The 26,450-nt window shown below is 49.7% G+C and overlaps 1 protein-coding gene across 5 annotated transcripts in view; it reads left to right on the top strand.

Moving 5' to 3' along the window:
• The window catches only part of ARNT2 (aryl hydrocarbon receptor nuclear translocator 2), a 194,182-nt gene that overhangs the window by 41,880 nt on the left and 125,852 nt on the right, over positions 1–26,450 (top strand). For 4 of the 5 annotated variants that reach the window (XM_060097491.1, XM_060097489.1, XM_060097492.1 and 1 more), the window contains 2 exons: positions 6,883–6,997; positions 14,038–14,085. In XM_060097491.1, the coding sequence (XP_059953474.1) occupies positions 6,883–6,997; positions 14,038–14,085 (163 nt within the window). Of the gene's footprint in view, positions 1–6,882; positions 6,998–14,037; positions 14,086–26,450 lie in introns of those variants that run through there. The other variant, XM_060097493.1, reaches the window with a different exon arrangement.

Raw genomic sequence — 26,450 nt, 5'->3', positions numbered from 1 at the left:
GTTCTTTCTGAAAGCTCTGAGGAAGACTCTTTTCCATGCCAATCTCATTGCTTTTGGTGGTTGCCCACAGTCTTTGGCATTCTGAGGTTTGTAGACTGCCAGGCCTCTTAAATGAGTGATCATCCTTAATCCCCACAGTAACTGTGTGTGCTGTGGGGAATATTCCTTTTTTTATAGATGAGGAAACTGGAGCTTAGGGATGATGAATAGCTTGCCCGTGACCCCAAAGCATGGACATTTCCTGCATGTCACGCAGCTTCCACCTGGGCCTGTGATTTAGAGTCTTGCTGTTACAGCATCTCTGGTTGCCCCCACCCCACCCGGGGAAGGGGTCTGCTGGCCGCCCAGCCTCTGCCTGAGCACCTTGAGGGGCGAGGGCCCTGCAGGGGGTGGCTGAATGGCGAGAGCCCGCTCTGCTGCTTCACAGTCATGTGACCGAGGCATGGCCCTGACCTCTCTCTGCCCAAGTTCCCTCATCTGTAAAATGAGTTGACTTTATACCTCTCTTGTAGGCTGGATGTAAAGCACACGTGAAGAGCTTGGGACATAGTGAGCACTCAACATAAATCTTATTACCTTTATACAAAAATATTTTACATATTTTTGTATAGGATGTTTATCATTATTATTAAGCCAATCCACTCCATTGTTGGACACTCTTGTTATTAAAAAGGTATTCCCTTCCTTTATCTCTGTCTCATTCGTTCACTGCTTCTAGCTCTCCAGCTATATATGCTTTCGACTGTGGCTTACAATGCAACCCTTTAAAAATACTTATTTCTCTATTTGTGGTCATTAAATTAACACATCATTAGATTAATGTTAAATTAACACATTGTTGAAGAAGAAAACCTTGTATATTCAAAAACAAAAAGAGCTTTTAGGAGAAAATAAAACCCACCTATAATTCCCACAACAAGAATAGCCAAGTTTAACACACTGGTGTACTTATATCTGCCTTCCAGTCTTTTTCTGTGCATATATTAAGTGCACACACACACACACACACACACACAGCTGTGGCCTCCTCTTGTGAGGCATGGGTAACTTAATGTCTCTTGACACATACTGCCAACTCATCCTTCACAAAGGCTGTGTTCATGTACACCCCAGGGGCAAGGTATGACCATGGCCACATTGTCACCCAGTAGGTATCCGACTCGATTTCCTCTCTGCTCAGTGCTACGGTCAAGGTTCCACTTTTCTTCCTTTTTGAGTGAAATTCAATAGCCCTGGAGCAAATCAACAATGGGCTTATGGGGCTACTTTCCATCTAAATGTATAATACCAGGCTCTGGGACTTCCCTGGTGGTTAAGAATCCACCTCCCAGGGCCTCCCTGGTGGCGCAGTGGTTGAGAGTCCGCCTGCCGATGCAGGGGACACGGGTTCGTGCCCCGATCCCGGAGGATCCCACATGCCGCGGAGCGGCTGGGCCCGCGAGCCATGGCCGCGGAGCCTGTGTGTCCGGAGCCTGTGCTCCGCAACGGGAGGGGCCACAGCAGTGAGAGGCCCGCGTACAGCAAAAAAAAAAAAAAAAGAATCCACCTCCCAATGCAGGGGACACGGGTTTGAGCCCTAAGCCGGAAGATCCCACATGCTGCAGAGCAACTAAGCCTGCACTCTAGAGCCCACGAGCCACAACTGCTGAGCCCGTGGGCCACAACTATTGAAGCCCATGTGCCTAGAGCCTGTGCTCTGCAACAAGAGAAGCCAACGCAAATGAGAAGCCCTCTCACCGCAATGAAGAGTAGCCCCCACTTGCCGCAACTAGAGAAAGCAATGAAGACCTAATGCAGCCAAAAAATAAATAAATAAATACCAGGCTCTGCCTTGGAGACCCTCACCTCGGACCTGGTGAGTGACCTTCCTCTGGCCACCTTTCCTGGGTAGGTGTCCTAGGAGCTTTGGTAACTTACATTCGAGTCATATGAAAAAGTTGCCAGATCTGGGGAGCAGTAGTCATTTTTCCAAAGAAGGCTGACAGCTGATTACATTGGTAGATATGAACATAGATTACAGATGAGAGAGACATGTTTTTTATATTTTTATTTGAATGTATTAAGAGTGGCTCCTAAAAGACATTAGAGAAAAGTATAACCTTTAAAGTGAATTTTAGTCTCATCAGTTGCGTCTTTCACTTGGTTTGTTTCGTATCTAAAACACTATTTTAGTTACCAAATGGCATTTGCTAAAATGAGACATCTGTTCCTTGAAAAAACTAAGAAAATGGGATAGGAGCAGATTTCCTTGATGTCATAAAGCATATTTGTCTTAAACCAGCAGGTCATTACAATTAAATTCAAGGACCAAGCAAGTTTGCTTACCATCACCATAATCATGATAATTTTAATCACTGCTGCTTGAGAGTTTTTTTCCCTCCCAGGCACTGTGTTAGGCTCTTCATATACATTATCCTTAATTTTTAAAATGATCCTTTAAAGTAGATTATTGCTAGGAACTGTTTGAGTTGTGATTTGAAACCAGGTATGTTTCACTGCAAAGCTCTGTGGCCTTTCTGTTACCCAGTTATTGGTCATTATTATTGAATATTCTGGAAGTTCTGGCCAGTGAAATAAGACATGAAAAGAAATTAAACCTTTAACTATTTAAAGTGAGAAAATAGTATCATTATTTGTACCCCAAGGGATTTGTAAAATTAGAAAATTCAGAAGAATTAATGATGAATTATTACAACAATTTAAAAAATTTGGTGAAATGTCAGGACATGTGGCAATGGCCTTAGAAACTCTTTAGCCAGGCATGCAAATTTTGAAAGCATAATACATACATAGAACAGCAAGGGAGGGGAGGGCAACACCTATCTTAGCTGCTGGTCGAATCAGTTGACATCAAGCATGACAGAGTTATTGTAGCACAATTGTCTTCATAGCTAGTAACCAATCAGAAAGTAATCTGGGAAAGGAGATCTCATTCACACTAGTAGCAATGATCATAATACACAACACAACATCACATCATAATAGCATCACAAAGTACCTAGAAATAAACGGAATGAGAAAGTGGGGGGATCTATATGATGAAAATGCAAGACTTTATTGAGCTAAAAAGGAAGTCTTGAGTAAATTATAGGCTTATGTCAATTCTTTGTTGAAAATTCTAAATATTGCAAAAATGTCACTTTTCTCCAAAATTAATTTGTAGGTTCAAGATAATCCAATTAATTTCCAAAGGAGGTTAAACTTTATATCTTAATCAAATTATTGTAAAATTTAAATGGAAGAATAAGCCAGAACAAAGATAATTCTGAAAGGTAAGAGCAGTGAGAGAAACTTGTGTGTTATAATGGTGCAATACTAGAGCAAGTATAGATAACTGGGTCATTGACAAAAAAAGAAAATAGATATTCTAGAAACAGACACATTTTCTATGTACAAATAAAATGTAAGACAGAGAGAGGGAGCATCAAAAAAACTTATGGGGAAAAGGAAGGACTCGAATAAATGAGGTTAGGACAATTGATCTTTTCTTATGCTGTGGACTGAATTGTATCATCTTCTCAAAATTCATATGTTGAAGCCCTAACTGTACCACCCCCCAACCCCCCATTGACCGTATTTGAAGCTAGAGCTTATGGGAGGTAATTAAGTTTAAATGAGGTCATAAGAATAGGGCCCTAGGATTGGTGGCCTTAGAAGAAGAGAAAACGTGACGACACGGAGGGCAGGTGGTCTGTAAACCAGGCAGAGGATTGTCCCTGGCACCCAGATTGGCTGGCACCCTGATCTTGGACTTCCCAGTCCCTGAACTGTGAGAAAATACATTTCTTTTGTTTAGGCCCCCCGTCTGTGGTATTTTGTTATGGCAACCCAAGCTGACCAATACATCTTAAAACTCTACCTCGTAAAGCTTTCTCTAGTATTAAAAAATCTCTCAACCTAAAAAAGCAAGCAACAGATTGGAAAAATATTGTAAAGGATTTTCAGAAAATGTGGCAAAGCTCTAATATCTTTGTCATAAAAAGAGATCATACAAATAGATGAGAAAAAACCTCTGAGTCTCAGTAGAGAAACGGGCACATGATATACAGATGCAGTTTACAGGAGAAAACGTAAACCTAGAATGAGTCAGGTCTTCTTAGAAATGCTTTTTGAATGCGGGAGGGGGGAGGGAGTAGTTTTGGACATTGTAGATGGTGAGCCGCCATCCTTCTGTATTGTGTGTGCAGCCCCCTTTGCTGGAGACGCGTATGTGCCTCTCATTTTCAAATTATGTCGATGTATTTGCATATAAGGCTCCCTTGCTCCCCTCCCCTTATCCCATGGTGCACGGGCTCTATGACACATGCATATCACATGTAAAGATTGTAGCCAACTCAGCATATCCGCCACATGGCCTTCATGAAGCATACACTTTCTCTGTGGTAAAAACTACTTGTGTCTGCCTGTCCACTTGCACTTGGTATCTCGCACCAAGCCTGGAGGGCACAAGAATATACCTAGTGGGGTCTGATGGAGGCAGGCTGGTGTGAGCCTGTCCTCGCAGGCCTGGCTCTTTTTCTGGGCCAGTGAAACTTAATCATGGGAAACAGTCCAACAGAATAAATGCTGATGTGACGGCAAGACTGGGCCTGCCCCTGGCCCAGCCCTTGGTCCACCGTGGGCACCTGTGGAAGTCACTTAATCTCTTTTTCCTTGCTTCCCTCATCTGTCTGAGGAAAGGATTGGACTTTCCATATTCCTCAACCCTTGCCCCATAGCCAGGGTTTTTGTGGAACTTCACCGTCTGCACCTTTGTTTTCCCCAAATAAAATGGGACAAATATCAGCTTGTTTCCTAACTGCACATTGCCTTCCGTTTTCCACTCCTTCCTCCCCACTCCCCACCTCCGAGCTGGAGGGTAACCACACAGGGAAAGGGTGGGCCTTTCCAGGTCTGCAGACAATGGCAAAGATCTCTTCCAGCCTGACGTTTCCTTAACTCAAAGGCAGGAATGAGGTAGTTGACTTTAAAATACTTAAACTAGTGTCACGTGGAACATGAGTTGTTCAGAGAACACATTTTAAGAGTTTCCACCATTAGAGTCCTTTATGATTCGCTGGCTTAGTCACAGGTAAACAAACGTCCTTATATCAGAACTTCTCAGTGTGTTTTTTGGTGGGCATTGAAATCTTCGAGAAGCGGGATAAGTGTGTGGCTTTTCCCTAACCTGTTTGACCACGCAACGCTTTTTCCTGGAGAATCTGAAGGGCCTGATGTTCTGTGGGACTTACTTTGGGAAGCGGTGACTTTTGTTTTCGCCCATGTTTGCACTGGCAGTGATTAAGCCTTTTAATTTTGGGGCTTAATGGACTTAACGTGCTTTAGCCTCCACTGCAGAAAAAAATACAGATTTCTTATCAGAAGCAGGCAGATAGAAGGTTATGAGGTCATTGCTGTTCATACTGCCTAGCTGTCACAAATCCAGTATAGGAATTGTTTAGAGAGGAGAGGATTACTTTAAGAAAGGGAGTTTTTTTTCTCCTTGAGTACTTTCCAATGTGTACATTAGTTAACAACAACAAAAAAACAGCCCTCAAATTTTTGTGAACATAGTGGAGTAGCTAAATTAAGATTTTGTTTATTAGTACTGTAAAATTCTTCTACAGAACTTTTTTTTTTTTTTTTTTTTTTTTTTTTTTGCGGTACGCGGGCCTCTCACCGTTGTGGCCTCTCCCGTTGCGGAGCACAGGCTCCGGACGCGCAGGCTCAGTGGCCATGGCTCACGGGCCCAGCCGCTCCGCGGCATGTGGGATCCTCCCGGACGGGGGCACGAACCCGTGTCCCCTGCATTGGCAGGGTGACTCTCAACCAGTGCGCCACCAGTGAAGCCCTGTTCTTCTTTTTTTAATTGGAGTATAGTTGCTTTACAATGTTGTGTTGGTTTCTGCTGTACAATGAAGTGAATCAGCTATACGTGTACATATATCCCCTCCCTCTTGGACCTCCCTCCCAACCCCCACCATCCCACCCATCTAGGTCATCACAGAGCACTGAGCTGAGCTCCCTGTGCTATTCTGCAGGTTCCCACTAGCTATCTATTTTACACATGGTAGTGTATTTCTCTCAAACCTAATCTCCCAATTCATCCAACCCTCCCCTTCCCCGCACCGTGTCCACATGTCTGTTCTCTATGTCTTGTGTCTCTATTCCTGCCCTGCAAATAGGTTCATTGGTATCACACCTAGAGTCTGTCATACAGAGTGAAGTAAGTCAGAAAGAGAAAAACAAAGACCTACTTATTCTTTAAATTAACATTTCTTCCTAGAAAGTCCTGGCTGTGGAGAGCCGTTGTCAGTGGCTTACCGTGCAGCCTGAAGGGATGCTTTTAAGGCCCCTGGACCTCACTGTCCTCATCATGAATGGAGGGCCAGGCAGGGCTCTATATTCAGGGATTCTGAGTCCAAATTTAGAGAGGGGAACAGACTTTCTGCTTGAACACAGATGCCCAGGGTGAGGACTGAGCATCAGTGGGTGGTGCTGCAGGGGATTGGCTCTTTTGGTTCTCTGGGTTGGCCCCATGTGGGCTACCAGTAGTTGGGACCAGCAGTGGGGTCCTTCCCCTTAAGCTTTGGCCACATGCCTGGATTCCTGAACGTCTTACCCGCCTCCAGGTGACAGGAGACAGGAGCTCTTTATGAAAGCTAAGTTAGCTGCGCAAACTCTTTTTTTTACCACCTAAACTAAGTATGGGCATACTGCCCAGGGATATCCTTTTCCAGACAGGGGAAGGGCTCAGCTGCGTCATGTGACTAATGATGGGCCCAGGACCCAGGTCCCTGGATTCTCCTCCCAGGTGGTGCTTTTGGTCTGCCGGACAATATTCTTGCTTATTCCTGGACTTTTCTGGCATTAACAAAACCTCTCATCTTTGCTGAATTGCAGAAATGGCTTCGGACATCCCTGGATCCGTGACATTGCCCGTTGCCCCCATGGCGGCCACTGGACAGGTGAGGATGGCCGGGCCCATGCCCGCCCGCGGAGGAAAGCGGCGTTCTGGGTAAGCAACCTCGGTGGTTCCAGGAATTGGGCTTAATACATGTTGAGCAACACTCTTGACCTGTTAGGAAAATATTGTCTCTCCCCCTCCTGGAGAATAAAAGCTCAGCAGTTTGCATCCTGTTTAGATTTTGCAAGATTCCTAACTATGCATGTGATTTGCCTCTAAGTGTTTTTGGGCCTCAGCACCCAGCTGGGGACTTCTGTTTGCTTGTCCTTGTGGTGAGAATGGCTCTGTGCTCCTGCTGGGCTTTGCTCAGGCCATCTCTCTGAGGGAGGGGGCTTACCCATCCCTCTGCCTGAGCCCACCAGCCGGAGGGCAGCCCTGCAGGTCGAGCTTCAGCCCCTGTGGGCAGCAAAGATCCCTCTGGTGCTTTCTGTTCTTTGCTCCGTCGACCCGTCTTTGCTAGGTGGTGTGCAGGAATTCCTTTCCAAAAAACTGGCTCTAGCCCAGCACCTAAAGGCTGGGCAGCTTACATTGTAACCTGCTCTGCCAGCAAAGTCGGTAACCGTGTTAAGTTCTGGTGGGACCAGAAAGACCATCATTCTTAAACTGATGGAACCCAAAACGACATCTACTCATGATGTATGGTGTCTGTAGCTGTGCAGAGATCTACGAAACCGATCAACCAACACAGATCCCTGCAGGAAAAACATAACCGACATTTTCAGACTCTGTATGTCAACCAACCCCTTTCCTTCATTGAATCAATTTTATTTTCAATGAAATATTTGATAGACAAATATTTGATAGACAAATACTTTCATGAAGTAGAATCAATTTGTCCTATTAATGCAATTTCCAATAACCCAGGTCTCCCCAGGAAGACAAGGATCCAGGCTCATTTGTAAAATGGTCCATCATTTTAAACCTAAGAGTCGCTTTTAAACCAGTGTGATTCTTAAAGGGGGCTGGGGGACGGGGAGCAGGTATGTTGTGAGGATCTGGAATGGAAGGGAGTAGGCTGAAAAAGCCCCTTCAGCATTATAATTTGAGATGCTGAAAAGACTGCTGTGTGTGTAGTAGTCATTAAAAGAAGGGCTAAGGTTTTGGTGATTAGTGAGAGGGTAATGGAGTCTGGTTCCCCAGCTTTCTCCCCTCCATTCAGCTCGCTCCCCTCCAGGGTGCTGATGCAGTCAGCGTTCCTTCCAGCGGGACCAGCAGAGCTCTCCTGAGCGGTGTGGTGCCTGGGGCAGAAATCCTGAGATCAGCTTTGTAGTAGGAAGCAGCCTGCCCTAGGGCTTACTACAAACCCAGACTTCCTCTTTTAACCAGCTATTCTTGCTAACTAGGTGCTAAGCTCAGTGGAGTGTGGGTTGTTGAAAGAATGCACTTGATGTCAACATATAAACTTACTGAATTTTTTTTTAAGATGCCAGGCCTTTTAAAAATTATTTTAAATGTCTGTGCTTGCTAACTTCCATTCCCTGGGGACAGAGCCTCATTGCTGGCCCAATCCTTTTTAAGAAGAGGAAGCACAGGACTCTTTTTGGTTTTTTTGTGTTTTTTTCTGTATATTTAACATTAAAAATTTTTTAAATTTAATTTTATTTATTTTTTTTACAGCCGGTTCTTAGTAATTATCCATTTTATACATATTAGTGTATACATGTCGATCCCAATCTCCCAATTCATCCCACCACCCCCAGCCTCCGCCACTTTCCCCGCCTTGGTGTCCATACGTTTGTTCTCTACCTCTGTAGCACAGGACTCTGATGCAGGAAGGTGGGCTGGGCCAGGGCCAAGGAAAGGCAGAGATGCTGGGGCCCAGTATTTGCAGGACAAGGAGCCCTCTCCGTGGTCGCTGAGCCTCTGCCACTCCTCCGGCAGGGTGTGTGCCGGGCCTACGCTTTGTTCAGGGCTGGGCTGTAGAGCTGAGGCTACTACCCTCCTTGACCTCCGAGTTCCTGGCGTCCAGACCCTGACTTCTGCTTGCTGCCTGAGCTGATGACCGGGCAGTGGACTCGGTCTCCTTTCTGAAGAGGTCCTCCAGGCTGCCCTTTCCCTACCAGGTCACAGATACACGGCGTGACACTGGAGGTGGAGGGGGACCTTGGGTGGACCGAGACAGAGCCCAGATGTCACTTCCACTTAGAAGCAAGGAAGCACCACACCGAGCAAAGAAACCAGAGATTCAAGGGGACGAACAGCAACTGCTGGCACGCTACCCAACCAGCAGGATGAGGGCCCGCGCCTCCGAAAGGCAGATCAAGGAGCCGACCTCCTCCGGGGGGCTCGCCCTTTATTCTCCTCATTTTTGGAGCCCGTGCGCCTGCCTCCTTTTCTCCGTCAGAAGGAAAAGCAGGCAAACCGCGCTTCCTTCTGCTAAGCCCCTGTGACTGAGGGATGTATCCTCTGCGTCTCAGCAAGGAAACCTCCATTTTTACAGGGCAGTTTCCATAGTAACTCTCACATCTGGTATTTTTACGTGTTTTGCTGAAATTCTGTGATGGAGGCCACCGCGGTTGTAGAACAGCCACAGCAGCGATAACGCTCCGCTGACCACAGCCTGCGCGCTCAGTCCTGACGGAAGTCACATTCATCAAAAAGCAGGTCATCCCGGGCTTCCCTGGTGGCGCAGTGGTTGAGAGTCCGCCTGCCGATGCAGGGGACACAGGTTCGTGCCCCAGTCTGGGAAGATCCCACATGCCACGGAGCGGCTGGGCCCGTGGGCCATGGCCACTGAGCCTGCACATCCGGAGCCTGTGCTCCGCAACGGGAGAGGCCACAACAGTGAGAGGCCCGCGTACCACAAAAAAAAAAAAAAAGAAGAAAAGCAGGTCACCCCACTGCGGCGCCCACCCCTGCACCATGGCGCGTTTACGCACGCTCCCCCGTCACTGCCACGGTGCTCTTCCTCCTTCTCTCCAAGACTGTGGGGCACAGCTGGAGACACAGGGAGGGGGAGAAGGAGAGAGCAAAGGAGTGGGGGGTTGGGAGAGGTAAGGACCTGCCTCCCGCCCCCTATTCCCTGCCTAGGTCTTCCCACTCTGACCTGGTGATTCCGGTGGAGGGACATGTCCCAGATTCCCAGGATGACCACCCAGCCCTGGTGTTTCAGAGCCAAGTAGAAGTGACCCCTCGTGGGGTTTGGATGCCCCGGCCACATGCCTGGCCCAGCGCCATGGATCCTCTGATAAATGCTCTTTCCCTGTCCCCTGACGGCTCCCCTAGTAAGCATCTTAGCAAGCAGCGTGCTCTGCTAGCAGTTGGGACAAAGGTGAAGGTTCAGAAGTTTCAGATTGTTTGAAAAGTGATTCCACATGTGTGGCAGAAGTGACCAGAAGCAAGTCACCTGGATTGCATTTTTGTAGAGAACTCCCTGATCCCAGTGAGGGGGTGGGACGGCATGGGGGGGCATCCACAGGGCACACTTGGTGCTTTTCAAGTGACAGGGGAAGTGGCTGTCATTGGACAGGCTGTGCCCATCCCCAGAGTCAGCCCTTGTTGGGGAGGGAGGGTGAGGCTGGAGGGAACTGGGTGTACCAGCCCCTTCCCGCTGCCTTGGAGTCACATGTTAGGCTTCTAAAATATCGTCATTGGAGGGAAACGATTTCCAAATTGTGTGCAGCCAGTAGGCCAGCGTCCCCCTGCAGTCTAACCCCACGGCTGCTGGAATGTGGTTGAGTAAAAGACATATTACATAAGCAGATGTTTTGCTTGGTTCGAATTTCTGCAGTAGCGTTGCTGTAGCCCCAGTCAGCTGGCCCAGGCCCTGAAGGAAGGGTGTTGGCTGGCACCCGTGTCACTTGTCTTTTTTTCAGCAGCAGCTTCATGCTGGCCTGGGGTCGCTCCTCTGCTGCACTCTAGAACCAGCCTTATTGGCACGGCGTCTCATCTTCTCTCATAAGAGCATAAGTGAATTATTTGCTGACTCATATTTGATGATGCATTATTATTATTATGCAATCACTGTTAGGCAGATCTGCATCACTCACTCTTAACTAGCTGCAAGCTCAGAAATGCTTTTCACGACTTTTTATCGAGGTTAGAATTCATGCTCAGCAACAGGAAAGTGAGGTAAAATGCATTCTCAGCCCACCTTTTGAGGACTCATATCATCCACTTATTGTACCGAATTCTTTAAAGTGAATACAATAGGACTTAAAAGTCATATTTTGATTTCTCTCCCTTATTATCCAGATAGATGCTTAAGTATAATAGAGACACATAAAAGACATACAGGATGATTTACTCAGAGTTTTTATAGCAGAAGAAGTAAACATAGTTATTGTAGTCATATTTAAAGTGGAGCATTTGAATTGGTGACAGAAGACCCAAAGGCAGCGTCTTGGCAAGTACTCCTCCGAAAGATCCTTCTGTCCTCAGAAGTTGAATTTTTTTCTGTGTGGCTGATGAGCAGTGAGACCGCTTTGGGGTCAAGTGAGTTACCCTGAGGATCTGAACAGTCATTTGTGTCCTGATTTCTCTCCTGAGTTCACGCCCACATTATGCATTTCAAAATTCCTAGATGTGATTGCAGCACACGTGTGATCACACACTGACACAGGTGGGAAGGCACAGTTTTGTGGTCCCTAAGTTTTCATAGCCAAATCCTGCTTCCTAAGTTTTCAGCAGACTTCAGAAAACTCTGGCTCCAGAGCCTGGCCGTCCCTCTCTTACACTCTCTGCTCGACTGGGCTGACCTGATCCAGATTGGGACCGTTTACCGTATGGCTTGCTTACCCATCCGTCTGCTGCATGAGGATCAGGTAAAGAGCCAAGCTGTCCTTAATGAAAACTCTGGTGACCAACCATCCTGGTTGGCCCAGGACTTTCCCAGTTTTAGCACTGAAGCCTAGTACCTCCACAGATCCCCACATTCTGGGAAAACCAGGACAGTTGGTCTCCCTAAATACCCCGAAGATCGTGCAGCCTGAGGAGGGAAGGCTGACTGATAAATTGTATCTTGCAGGAGCCAGATTATCACACTCATATCAACTTGACCTGAAAGGCATTTTTAAAATAACTGTACATCTCACACCCACTTGAGGTTTTGCTAAATGCTTGCATCAATCCATTAGAATTTTGAAAGTGCGAGTTCGTTTTCCTAACACTAGTCTGTTTTTGCCAGCCCCGGCGTTGTTAAGTAACCTTCATGTCTGCAGCAAAGTCGCTCTTACCCGTGATGAACACTGGGTGGCAGTGTGGTTCTGTAGCTCTGCAAAGGCCCAGAGGCTCTGGGAGCAGGATTTTTGGTGCCATCTCCCAGACGTAATTTTTCAGGAAAGGTGAGGTGATGGCTTAGTAGCTAAGCAGTATATTGATGACTGTACTTCATTTAGAAAGTCGTGCATTCAGCCACCATTTTCCCACAACATAGGCAACTCTGCAACTGCTGTCTGGTGCCCGGCTGCCCAGTCTGCATTGTAGGGGGTGCATGTCTGTCTCTCCCAGTGGTGTTTTAACTCTACTTTCCCTTTCTTACCACTTTTCTTCCCCGCCTTCCCTCCTCTTTGTGCAGAAGTATTTTTGTTAACATTGCTGTCCTCTCTCCCAGTTATGTAACTCCTTTTGTTCTTTTATTCCAAGCAGCCAGTGCAAGCCCTGGTGCCTGGAAATCAGGGATTCCAAATTGGCAGGGGATCCCATCAGTTCAACTCAGATTAGAACTCTGGCCACACTGCACATAGAACAGTACAAAAATAAACACGTGATACCATTTTAAAGAAGACAATGTTCCTTTGCCCTATGTCATCACAGTCCCAAGTCCCCCAAGTAACCCCAAAGCCTAGAGAGTACGATTTATCTCATTAGGGACCTCTCCCATGTGCGTGTCCAGTGGTGGCTCTTCCTATGCAACTGGCCATTTCCTGGTGGCCTGGGTGCCCTGTGCCTTCCCCCCATCACCCATTACCCACTGGGGCCCCCACCCTGAGAGCTCAGGGGGGAATCACGTTCCCTGTGAAGCCAGCAGCCCTGGAATATGTAGCTGTGGTCCTAGAGCACGTCTGCCATTCTGGTGGCAAGCTGTTGGCCGCCAGGCAGGCTGGCCTCCCTTCTGCTTGGGGTCCGCGGACCCTGTGTCCCACTTAGTCCCTCAGTTCCACTGAGAACAAGATGGGGGATGCAGTGGCTCTGAGACGTTCTTCCCCGAAGGAATCCCACTTCCCCCAAATGTCCAGGAGAGCGAACACACCTGTACTATTTCTGTTTTGTTCCCGAAGGCTCTGGGTACACCTTAAATAAGTACCTGCTCTGCTCTGACATCTTCAGGAGTAAAATTAATTGACATTAGAGAGGACTGTTTTTTGTTGTTTGTTTTTTGAGAAGGAGAGTTTGGGATATCAGTTAAAGAAATATCTATCAAAACTTTTTGTTTTATGTGTATTTGGAGAGGCCCAGTAAAGTGGGAATCTTGAGTATTTATTGGGTGAGTTTCAACGTGCAGACGGGCACTTTGAGTCGCTTGGGCCCCAAACGACTGTTTCTCCCACACACCCATTTACTTGGACCTGGAGTTTATAGGATGATGGCCTTAAATGCCCTTTCCATGTTGACTCATCCAGACCAGCCAAGTCCTCACATGGCACAACCAGCAGTATATGTTTTCCTCATAATCCCTTCATTGCCCTTAAAACGTCCTGTTTTTGAAACCCTCTTGAGCTTGCTCAGTCTGTTAATGTACCACAAAATAAGTTAAAGAAGGAAGTCTCCCTGTGGAATAAATGATGTGGAGGGAAGCAGGTATCCCCAAAGGTGGTGGGAGATAAGGGGTGTTGACTTTTCCAGCACAGCCTGAGCAACCCACTGGCAGCGTGTGTAGGGTTCTAGAAGGGTTCGAGTTGATATTCCAGCACTTTTGCAGAAGTCGCCAATCATATAATCAACGGCACTGGTACTGTAGACCTTTTGTTCTGCCCTTTCTTGTCTTGAACCTGTACGATGACTGTGCGGAGATCCTGTTTTTTGCACTGCCAAGGGTTGGGATTGTTGGGGAGCAATCTGACCGAATAAACCCCCCTGTGTGCCACCAGCTCATGTGTCCAGTTAAATGTCCTGCGTATAATGAATGCTCACTCGTGATCTTGACTTTTCAGAATGGACTTTGATGATGAAGATGGAGAAGGTCCCAGCAAATTTTCAAGGTGAGTTTACTTTATGTTCCTTAGATTTAAAGAAGCCAAGACCATTTATCACCTCATTGGGACCAACAGGGGTTTAAATGTCTTTTGTCATTGAAAGAAAGCCATGCCTCATTCTGCGCCAGCATTTGGCCCAGGGACAGGTAACTATTAGCAAACCTGCCAACCCCAGCCTGGATGATCAAAAGTTAAGTAACAAGTTATTAACTCTGTTGGCTTTTTAAATTAAATACTGACTGCCAGTTTTAATGGATTCCTTTTTAAAAGACAGACCTAGGGCTTCCCTGGTGGAGCAGTGGTTGAGAGTCCGCCTGCCGATGCAGGGGACACGGGTTCGTGCCCCGGTCCGGGAGGACCCCACATGCCGCGGAGCGGCTGGGCCCGTGAGCCATGGCCGCTGAGCCTGCACGTCCGGAGCTTGTGCTCCGCAGTGGGAGAGGCCACAGCAGTGAGAGGCCCGTGTACCACACACACAAAAAAATAATAAAATAAAATAAAAGACAGACCTAGAGTTCGAGTTTAGAAAAACAATCAAGATAAAGCCTCTTTTTCTACCATGGAAAATAAGGAGAAATATAAGAAACCTGGGTGGCCCTGTTCTGGATGCAGGATATAAAACTGGACCTTAAGTTCCTAAGAGCTGTATCACTCACTGGCCACATGACAGCATCTCTAACTAGGCTCTGTGGGGCTGTCCTGAGAACAGACCGCCTCACAGAAGGATACTGGCCCGTGGGAGTCGGTGGTGGTAGATGTACCACATACATGAAGGACAAGGTGGGCCCAGCCCCATGGCTCTTTTTTGTTTGTTTGTTTGTTTAAGTTATGGGAGGAAGTTTGGCAACATGGAGAAAAGGGCAAAGATCATTCCAACAGTCTTAGCAAAATGCCCATCTGTACTCAGTTTACTTATGGAAGGGCCTGCCTTGACATTCCTCCCCCGCTGCCCCATCAAAGCACTCCTAATTCTTGGTTGTTGATGCATTTGAAAACGTACCCCAGGTTACAAGTACCTTTCTCCGGTATGCACAGTCCACAGTTTGGATTGACAACCTCGGTTATTTTTATTTTATTTTATTTTTTTTTTATGGTACGCGGGCCTCTCACCACTGCGGCCTCTCCCGTTGCGGAGCACAGGCTCCGGATGCGCAGGCCCAGCGGCCATGGCTCACGGGCCCAGCCGCTCCGCGGCATGTGGGATCCTCCCGGACCGGGGCACGAACCCGCATCCCCTGCATCGGCAGGCGGACTCTCAACCACTGCGCCACCAGGGAAGCCCCCAACCTCAGTTATTTTATAAAAGTTTTTAGCAGAATGATGTCCGTATTGAGCCCCAGACCCATGGCCTCCCCCAGTTTGCTCATCCCCGTGGCAGTTACTTTGGGTTGGGTACCTTTTACCCGTGTTGTGGGTGTGGATTGAGCACCCCTTCCCCAAATCCGAGAGGAACATGCATCTCGTTCCTGTTCCTGGGCTTCCTGGCGTCTCCAAGTCCATGGAAAGTCTTGTCACTTGAGACGCTTTCCTCCCCGAGAACTTTGCCTTCCATCCTCCCGGCTCCACTTGGGTGAGAAGGACAGAGAAGGTGGAGCACGCTTTGACCTCGAATGACCCCGGAGTTTCTAATCAAATCAAGACACGAGTTTCAACAACAAAAGCGTGTATTAGTTTTCCCTTGGTGCAGACAGAACCCCAGCTAGGATGGCCACCCATTTCTTAGGATAAGTTTTAATAGCAGGGAGTGCTTTGTTCCCGAAAAGAGAGCTAGCCTCGGAAATAAGGGCACACATCTCCCCAGCCTAGTTTGCGCTCGCCTTACACAGCCTCCCCTTACAAGGAAACGATGACCTATGATTTCTCTGGATCAGAATTCCCCTTGAGATAACATTCCATAGCGTGTTGACCTCAGGAAATGATGGTTCCTGGGTCTCAGAACAGAGGAAGGAAGAGAGACGAGGAGTGACGTTTGTTTGACATGGAAGATCAGTGTCAGTGATGAAATAACAGTGCAGGGACACAGAGAGCTCATTGTCTGAGGTCCCATCAGGAAGAAACAGAAACCCTAGACTCTGTGAAACTGTCTTGTAAGCCCGCCAGTGAGTCAGGTTGTACATAGTCAGGGTTCAAACCTAGGCTTCCGGGAACCATATCCTTTCCCCTGCACGTGGAAAATAAGAGGGAAAGATGGGACATGCTTCCAACATACACTGGTACCCGCGGAAGCCTGGACCCGCTTCAGTGTGTGACCGTAGGAGAGTTGATGGACCTGTCAGCCGGTGGGGGCATCTGAGCTGCTCCCAGCTGGGGAGGCAACTGAGGCTACCCTGCCCTCCGCTTTGCCAGCTGTTCTGGCAGCTGTCCGGGAGAGGATCGGAGAGACTGCTCCAGGCTGTCTCCTGCCAGTGGCGGGCATGGCGTGCCTCGGGGCCACTTCTGTTTCCTGCTCCTGTGCTTACAATCAGCTTAGGGAGCCCTTGGGCGAGGCCCTGCAAGAGAGGGTGGCTGAGATGCGGGCATCTCACCAGCAGAATTTGCTGTCTCAGAATCCGGCCAGGGTGCTAGGCTGTGATTTCTGTCCCCCTGCTGTGTGTGCAGCCAGCTTTCCCAGGTCTTCTTAAGAGCGGTCCCAACTCAAATGTCCGACCTATCGTGAGACGTCGTGTCTCAATTTTTGATACGGGAAATGTGGTCACAGTCACGTAGGAGGTAAATCAATTGGGTTTGGTTCCTGCCTGATCACAGCAGGTCTCAGGAAGAACAAGGTAGTAGCCATGAAGCTGCCCACGGCCACCTAACCACACACATGCACACGCATGCACGTGTGCGTGCGTGTACCCAGCCGCTGCACACAGGTACACACATATGCACGTGCACACGCGCACACGCGCACACGCACGTGTTCCAGGGCCAGAAATGCCCTGAGGCCCGCTGCACCATCCCCAGGCCTCAGCCCTCCTTCCCACACATGGTTCATGCCGCTCTGGGAGCTGTGACACGCAGGACAGGGCTCTGCTGACCCTGGATGCTCCCCACCTCCCACTCAAAGTCACGGGCAACCTGGGGGGCAGAAGCCAGTCTGCAGCGGCTGAGGACTGTACTGGGGGATGCAGAATTGAAGCCTGGGGGAGACAGCTCGTTGAGCAGCTTAGAGTGGATAAGAAAGGAAGAGGGCATTTGGGGCTTGGGGAGGGAGACCACTCTTAAGGGTGGTAAGACCATGAGCACATGTCCACGGGGAGGGGGAAGAGTGAGTATAACCGGGGATTTGGAAGGTTCTGGAGTGGGGTTGGGGAGAGATGGGCCAAGGGAGTGGGGAAGGGGAGGGATAGATCCAAGCCCAGCAGGAAGACCACCCCTCCTTGGCTTCAGAGGGGAGGAGCTGCAAGTGTAGCTGAGTGTGATGCTGCTGGGTGTCCGGAGAGTTGAGGGGTTCCTTCTGATGGTTCCTCCTCTCTGGTTAAGCAGAGGCCGTGTGCTGTCAGGGGCAGAGGCTTAATGGTGCGCCTGAGAGAGAAGTTTGGGATGCCTGGGTAGACGAGATGTACGAACTGTAGACCCCACGCCCTAGCACACTGTGTTAGCGTGCGGTTTTCCCCCAGCAGCGCCCAGCTGGTTGGATACCGGGGAATGCAGACGGCCTGTGCGCTCAGGCCTGGGGGGTCCAACAGGGGCAGCAAGGTGGTTGATATTGTTGAGAGGGCCGTTGAAGAGGTCAAGCTACAGGTCCAGCTGCAAAGGGAAGAAAGGCCAGGAGCAGAGAGAAGCGAGGGTTGATGACCTGGGAGAACGTGGAGGGGAGTAGACTTGAATACAGCTCGTGACACCCCACGTTCGTGGTCTGCGATTTCAGTCGGGGTCTAACGTTTTTACCTCCGTTTCCTCCGTTAGCCCCGTTGGAATTCGACCCGGGGCATCCCAGACTTCCCTCTCAGGCGCACCTGTAAGCCTCTGTCCACTGCAGATGAACAAAGAATCTTCTGCTTTTGTGGGAATCTGAGGGAGCTGGAGAAGCAGGGGATGTGTTCACGAAGTGGGGAGTCGCAGCTCTGGGAGAGGTTGGCCGTGGCTCGGGGGTGGGGGGATGGCCGCTGGAGAAGAAGGGGGACGCGGAAGGTGGTGGAGCCGGGGCGGGCTGGTGCAGGTCCCCGCTGTCGCGTGGGCGGCTGATGGGGACGCTGACAAGGAGCCTGCAGGGTGGTCGAGACAGGTATGTGGGAGCGTCAGGGGAGTGGGCGTTCGGAGCCGACCTTTCTTCCCAGGCTGGGCTCCACCTCATGCCTCTGGGAATTCCAGTTACCAAGTCATCCTCCTGTCCTCGGATGGGGGTGAGCTCTCCATCTCCGGGAAAACTGATTATACACCAGAAAGTGTTTCTCCGAAGATGAGCCTCCCGGGCGGGGGTGCGTCGGGCTGGACCCGCCTTCGGGGAGGCCAGTGTGAGCCCCTCCCTGATCCCGTCCCCTTGCGGATAGCCCTGGGCTCCCTGGGGGGCGCTCACAAATCCTGCCCAGCAGATCCTGCATCCCTACACTCGAGGAGAGGCCCAAACTCTTCCATCATGCTGAGCGGTTCAGGGTTCTTCCTACTTTAATGCCCACTTGGTGGATAATCTAGGGAGTCCCAGCATCTCCTCTTGTGCCTACAGCTGGGCTCAGTGGCGTCTTTTTTTTTTTTTTTTTTAATTCTTTTTTGTTGTTGTTGCTTTGTTTTTCTCATTTTGGCTGTGCTGAGCGGCATGCGAGATCTTAGTTCCCTGATCAGGGATCGAACCTGTGCCCCCTGCATTGGTAGTGCGGAGTCTTAACCACTGGATCGCCAGGGAAGTCCCTCAGTGGCGTCTTTAATACTGTTTCATACACAGGACAGCTGGCATCCCAGAGCTGTCATCAAGAGAGTCAACTTTACACACCATGCTCTCTGTGTGACTTACATATATGTACATACATGTATATGTGTATGTGTGTAATGTTCATTAAAACAGAAGAGTGGAAACATGAAAAGTAGAGATCTTTTTAAATGTTGGGTTTATATCTTAGGAACAACCAAGTGTTCACTCCCAAACCTTTAATTTTTGTCGCTACATGCTATCAACCTGATTTTTGCCATGTTCACACTCATTCTTCACCCTTTCTCAGAAGACCCAGAAGATCTCGCAGGGAGTTCTCACATCTGTTACTATGAATTCTACTATAGTGCATGGGACCATCTACAAACCTGGAATTAAAAGACCTTGTTGATGAGTTTTATTAGTCTCTCTTCCACCCTTCCTTTACCCTTCACCCTTCACCCTTCGAGGACCGGTTCTAATTGACCTTCCCGAGGTTCCATTCATCATCTGTGTGACTCTCAACTGTTCCCTGGGGACACAGTGGCACCCAATTGCAGCAGTCCAGAAGGAGTCCTTATATTTTGTAGGGTTTCGCCAGTGAACCTCTAACATTATCTAAAAGTAAAGCTACCCACGCTAGGAAAGTTTCCACAGAATTGACTTTTCCTTTTTCATCACACCCATTTTGATATTTTCCTCTTGGTTTTGTGCAGTATTTATGCTTGTGGGCATTTTTTTTCTGGCCTCTGTGGGTTGTGATGATGTTTTAGTTTAATCTTTCCCTCTGAATTTACGACCCTGTTTTATTTAGAGCTCTGATATCAAAACCCCGTTGATAAGGGAAAACTATGCAATGTGGGCTTGTCCTGCAGAGATCTTTCCTGGCAGAAAAAGAAAAAGGTTGTCATTTCCCAGAATTCTCAGTCTGTGCATCTTAGCTAAGAGAGCTGAGCATTTTGTTTCGAGGTGGGAAGATGCTCAACGTACTTCTGATGCAGAGAGGACAGCCGGGAAGGAGCAAGGATTGCCTTTTTTTTTTTTTCCTACTTTATTTTTATTTATTATTTTTGGCTGTGTTGGGTCTTCGTTGCTGCGCATGGGCTTTCTCTGGATGCAGCGAGCAGGGGCTACTCTTTGTTGCAGTGCACAGGCCTCTGATTGCGGTGGCTTCTCTTGTTTCAGGGCACGGCCTCTAGAGCGCGGGGGCTTCAGTAGATGCAGCATGTGGGCTCTAGAGCACAGGCTCAGTAGTTGTGGCTTAGGGTCTTAGTTTCTCCGTGGCATGTGGGATCTTCCTGGACCAGGGCTCGAACCCGTGTCCCCCGCATTGGCAGGCGGATTCTTAACCACTGCACCACCAGGGAACCCTGGATTGCCCTTTTTTGTTGGACTTCATCTTATCAGTAACCTTGTGGGGGACACCCTGGATTGGCCATGTGGACTCCGTTTAGAGCAGGGAGAGATTCAGCTGAGTCTTCTGACACTGCCGAGTAAACACCCAAGGTGAGCACTGCCAACCTTCCCAAACGTTCTCCTTGCCTCAACAGCCTTAGTTCTTTTTTTTCTGGAGTGTGATTTTCTTTTCTTTTCTTTTCTTTTTTTAGTTGGAGTATAGTTGCTTTACAATGTTGCATTCGTTTCTGCTGTACAGCAAAGTGAATCAGTCACATGTATACATATATCCACTCCTTTTTAGATTTCCTTCCCATTTAGGTCATCACAGAGCACTGAGTAGAGTTCCCTGTGCTATACAACAGGTTCTCATTAGTTATCTATTTTATACATAGTAGTGTGTATATGTCAATCCCAATCTCCCAATTTGTCTCACCCCCGCTTTCCCCCTTGGTGTCCATAGTTTGTTCTCTACTTCTATGTCTCTATTTCTGCTTTGCAAATAAGTTCATCTGTACCTTTTTTCTAGATTCCACTTACAAGCAATATTATACGATATTTGTTTTTCTCTTTCTGACTTATTTCACTCAGTATGACAATCTCTAGTCTATCCATGTTGCTGCAGATGGCATTATGTCATTCTTTTTTATGGCTGAGTAATATTCCACTGTATATAGGTAGCACATCTTCTTTATCCATTCCTCTGTTGATGGACGTTTAGGTTGTTTCCATGTCCTAATAGTGCCACAGTGAACATTGGGGTGCATGCATCCTTTCGAATTATGGTTTTCTCTGGGTATATGCTCAGGTGTGGGATGGCTGGGTTATGTGGTAGCTCTGTTTTTAGTTTTTTAAGGAACCTCCATATTGTTCTCCATAGTGGCTTCGACAGCCTTAGTTCTTATGAACCAGTAAAGTCTGGCAGAGAAGTTGGGTAGAACCTGGCATGGTGTAGCCCACGAGCAACCAAATTACTAAGGGGTTTAGCTTGAGACCTTCTCGTCGTTTCAGTGGGTTGGGGTTAGGATTGGAGTTAGAACGCTTTGGAATGAGCTCTGTTTCAGGTGGAGCCAGCCCTCTGCCCTCAGGCCCATCTGGATCAGTCACCCCCTCGTAGGTGTTTGGCTCTCCTGCCACTGACTTCAGTTTTGATGCCCTTCTTTTCTTGCTCAGCAACCCCAGCTCCTCCTGCTTTTCTCCTGCAGAGACGAACCTAGATGTGCAGTGACAGTACCTGGATAAACCCAGACTTTGTAGAGAAGGGGAGGAAATCGTTTCTGGAGTCATAAGTAGTCCTGAGCTGTGTCTCTCTAGAAGCCGCCAGGCCTTTTCTTCCCCATAGAGCCTTAGGTATCTTTGCCTGTCAGTCTCCCCGGCTGTTCCAGCTCTGACGCTGGGACCAGTCAGCGCTCTACTGAGGAGCCTAGTTCAAGTCCTGGGACGTCAGTACCTCTCTGAGCTCAGGGTCCTCTTCCACAGAGGGCGGTCCTGAGGACCAGTGCAGTGACCAGTGGGAGAGGCCTTGGGAGGCTGTGGGGGAAGTGGTCCCACCAGAATGGGGGTGATCAGAGACTGGGCCTGGGCCTCCTCTTTGCAGGACCTGGGCTTTCTCAGACTCCATCTCCCTGTGTTTTGTGTGAGCCTTATCTTCAGCCTAAACACCGGGGTACCTTGCAGCTGCTTTGCAGAAAACCATGCCGTGGATGGCTCCTGGGGGCGGGGTTCCTGCCTCCATCCCAAGGAGGAAACATCTTTTGCTCCTTCTGCAGAAGCCTTGGAACCCAGGGAAACTGCCTCGCTGGATATGCCTCTGTGGGTCCCCTCCGCAGGGCCTGTGACCAGTGTCACTGTGGGCTGCCCAAAATGCCCTCCTTGGGCCTTCACGGCTCTCACGGTGCCCTGCCCTGCCACCCAGGAAGGGCTGGCCAGGACAGGAAGGGTGTTCCCTGAAAGCTTGCAAGATACAGTCTCCCTCCCGGTGTCAGGGAGGAGGAACCAGGGCCAGTCTGAGCCTGAGGCTGCTGCCAGCCGGCAAGGACTCATGTGGAACCCCCCCGCAAATCCTCCCCCCTTGGTCAGGATGGTTCCCCATCCCAGTCCTGAAGAACAGATGGTCTGCACCTCTGCAAAGGGTCTCCTCCCACAGTCTGACTCCCCCCTGGCTGGAGGGGATGGATGCTTCTTTTGCATGAGAAGTGCTGAAGACCTTTACCGAATCAGACCTTTACTGCTGCTTGGCCATGTGTATCCAAGTGAACAGAAGATGCGTTTTGCTTGTTTCACGCTGGTCTGTTGTTGAGACCATGGTGGCCTGGAGAGCAGCGTGTGTGTCAGGAGGTGGCGGTGGAAGCTGAGGTGTCATAGAGGAACGTGGCCCTGGTCCCACCTGGAGCAGGGCTGCTCTACCAACAGTCCTGTCACCTGTGGAGCTACTAAGCTGGCAATGGCGGGGGGTGGGTGTCAGCACTGACTTCTCAGGTTTGGGACCTGGCCGTGTGGGTGACCAGGCCGAGAGGGAGCTGGTGGTGTCCCTGATGGTGTCAGGCTGTGTGCCACCCCCCAGGGCTCACAGCTGGTGACAAGAGCAAAGAGAGGCAGCTGGAGGACTTAGGTTTACCACATACTCCTCTCAGCCAGGCCTGCCTAAGGGGCATGCAGGGTCTTGGGGCCCTCGAGTTCCTGGAGATTTCTCGGGGCTTTTGTTGTAAGTCCTGTTTGTTCGTAAGTCCAGCAGAGTGACCCTAGGTCCCCAACTAACACAATCGGCTCTCTAGTACTGCACTGGAATAGGTTTATAATACTTTTCACACAAATAATACATAAAAGACAAACACAAAAAATAAAGAAAACATTTTGACTCTTACAGTACAGTAGCTTGAGAAGTGCAGTAGTACAGTACAAGAGCTGGCATCCAGGGGCTGGCATGGAGTGAACAGGCAAGAAGAGTTACTGACTGGAGGAGGGCGAGGAGGTGGGAGATGGTAGAGCTGAAGGATCGTCAGCGACAGGAGACGGAGGGCGAGATGCGATGTCACTCACACCTGACGCTTATGGCACAGGTTCTGATTCCTTGCTGGAATCAGATGCACGTTCGCATCTTTGAAAGTTCGAAACTTGAAGGTTTGTATGTAGGGGACTCGCTGTGCACAGGGACTGTGTCCTTGCCTGCCCACTCTCTGTTGCCTCTGCTGGTCTGTCAGCGTCTGCCGTGCCTGCTTGCCCGCCCCCAGCACTCAGACCCTGAGGTGCCCCAGGAGTCTCAGGTCTGTGGTGACCGGAAGACCTGGCCCCGGTGTGGAACTGTCCTGTCCGTCTGCCTGTACAGGTCTGTCGTTCCCTTCCCACCAGAGATGGGAGACTCAGCTGCCGTACGCAGAGTTGAAGGAAGATCTTTATTGAGATTTCCAAAGCACCCCTATTTTGTGTTTAATCAGGATGGACGTGTATCTCACTGCTTCGATTAGTCTTAGGAGGTCACCCTTGGGAGCCAAGCTGGAAGAGAAACCCAAGGCAGCGTGCAGCTGCACTTCCTCTTTCTTGCCCTTAGTTTCTGCAACCGTGTTCCTGGGCCAGGCTGGGAGCCCTCTTGTGCCAGCAGAGGTGTTACAGCCGACGGCTGTGCCTGCGTCCTCAGCTGTCACTGCTGCAGAGCCCTTGCCCCTGTGCCCACGTACAGAGGGGCTCATTGCTTTATTGATGCTGCATGTGGGGCACACGAAACTTAGATGCCAAGGTCACAGGCTGCCCCTGCAGCTCCTCCAAGCAGACCCCACATCGGCCACACCCTGTGGAGGAGGTGGCTTTGGTCCTGGGGACACTTCCTTCTGTTTTCCCAAGAGATGTTTTTCCTGCTTCTTGCCTCCGTGATCTTTCAAAATGGAACTATATATACATACATGTATATGAATAGACATATACATATTTTAATAGATTCAGTAGCTACACTCATTTATCTTGTTGCTAGGTAACTGGCAGCTCTTTGTCATTTTGACCTTCTGTTGGTAACTCAGTCTTATTTTGTGAAATGATTGGAGCATTTTCCGCACTGGTCAGTCAATACAGTTGGTTTTAAACAGTTGCCCTCGTGTCTCCGTCAAGCACCTGATCTCATGAGTTGGGTTTATCCAGTGCAGTGATGAAATTGCTTTAGATCCACGTTTAAGAACTTCACAAAGACTCTTCCCCCCAGACGTTTACAAAGCGAGATGGTCTGTGGCTCTTTGGGAAATAGGATCAGAAGCAGGCGTGCCCTGGTCCAGTCTTGGCATGGTTGCTGTGGTAACTAGCCAGGGGCTTGGACTTGGCCCTGTGGGCTTGGGGCATCACTGAAGGGCTGGAAAGGGAAGAGCTGGGTTTGCGTCTTTAGAAATATCCGCCCAGTCACAGCACGCAGACTGAACTGAGGGCGATGAGATGAGAGAGGTGACCAGACTGAGGAGGCTGGTGGCACCGAGGTGAGGGGGTGAAAAGTGGTGCCAGCTGGTGGGCGTGGGCCAGGAGAAGGTAGAAGAGAACCGGGAGGTATTTAGAAAAGATCTGACGCAGACTGAGTGTGAGGGGAAGAAGCACTTCGCCGTGGGCTGCCCTGAAGGTGAGGAAGAGGGAACAGCGCATTCCTGTGCTGTGAGGCGAGTGAAGGAGCTGAGCGCCTGCTGGAACACAGGGCGGAAGAGTGGGTGGGCCCTGACTTGGGGCGCAGGGGGGGTCCTAGAAATCAAGCTGAGGGGGTGGAACTTAGACGGCAAGCCGTAGGAGCAAGTTAGGGTTCGGGAGTGTCTCTGAGCAGGAGATACGGGGCAGCATGTCCAGGACCCCCTGGCAGGGATGTGCATCCTGCATCGTGATGTACTGTTCCTGCATGGCCAGAGTTTCTCTCCGACACACCCTTCAGCAGTCCCAGGCAGCGTTCTCTGCACACCATCTCTGCTCCTGTCTGCCTCGATGAGGTGCGGGCTGGCAGGGTGGAGAGCACGCCCCTGAGCAAGCTCACCCAGGCCCTCCCGATGCACAGTGCACAGTGGGCCAGCGGCTCCAGGCCACCTGTGACAGGTGTGTGTGGAGGGCACAAGTGGGTGATGGTGATGAAGACTGGGGCACACAGGAGTCCCCTGACCAAATGCCCCCTTCTCCCCACTCCCCCCGTCTCTGTGATGGGCCCCCTCTGCTTGGTTGTCTTTCCTCTCTCCACGGCATACGAGCCCCTGCCCAGGAACCTGAGAGCCGAGAGCCATTTCTCCTGAACAGCGGGCATCCTCCCTTGCCCCGTGCAGCAGGGGCACTTGGGCTGCCTCTGGCTGTTTCCTATGCTCCCTGGTCTACTCCCAAGGGTCCTCACTATGGGCAGGAGGGAAGACCTCGCCCCAGGAGTCCCCTTGCTGGCCTCAGCTGCCCTCTCCTCCTGCCTCCCCGCAGGACTCACCCACCTCCGAACCTTTCCCCAGAAGCCAGCTGAGGGGCATGGCAGACCCAGTCCCTGTTACCAGCCCAGCTTCTCACGCTCCTGGTTGCTTGGCCCTCTCCTCCAAGCCCCAGGACCTCCCCTGCACCCAGGCCTGTCTGCTCCTGCCCACGGAGGCTTCATCCCAATTCCAGCCCTTTCTTTGATCCTGCTGATCCTCCCCCCAGAATATACCCCCTTTACCTGCTGCCTGATCAGGGCCAGCTCCCTCCCAGCTCCTCCCCCACCCCTTCCAGGAGCACCTCCCCCTCTCCTCTCTTATTCTCTCCTGGGGTCTTTACTTTCCATGTGCCTCTGGGAGCATTTAGTCACATTCTGCCTTCGTTTCTACTATGCAAGGTGATGTTTTACCATCCTAACTGGTACTTAGCTGCTTTAGGATAGGAGCGAGACATTTCCTGGTTCCTTTGTCCCCTCCCCCTTGTGCGCCTGGCTCAGTGCTTTTTGTATAGAAGGTGCTCACCAGGCCGCCCAGCTTAGCTTGTCCCCCTTGGTTTGTTTGCATGTTCACGTGACACCTGCCTGTAATCAGGCCTGCCTGGCGTCTGCTCCCAGCCTGGGAAGGTGGGGTGTGAAGCCCCATGGATACATGCAGTGTGTGAGGAAGCCTTGCTTGGGGTGGTTCTTTTCTTGCTCTTAGTGTCACCCTCATACTTTGAACACCTGTGAAACCCTAAATCCTACAACGGA

The sequence above is a fragment of the Mesoplodon densirostris genome, chromosome 4, assembly GCF_025265405.1.
Source record: "Mesoplodon densirostris isolate mMesDen1 chromosome 4, mMesDen1 primary haplotype, whole genome shotgun sequence".
Taxonomy (NCBI): domain Eukaryota; kingdom Metazoa; phylum Chordata; class Mammalia; order Artiodactyla; family Ziphiidae; genus Mesoplodon; species Mesoplodon densirostris.
The sequence above is the reverse complement of the archived record's forward strand: the minus strand, read 5'-3'. Positions and strand labels throughout refer to the sequence as shown.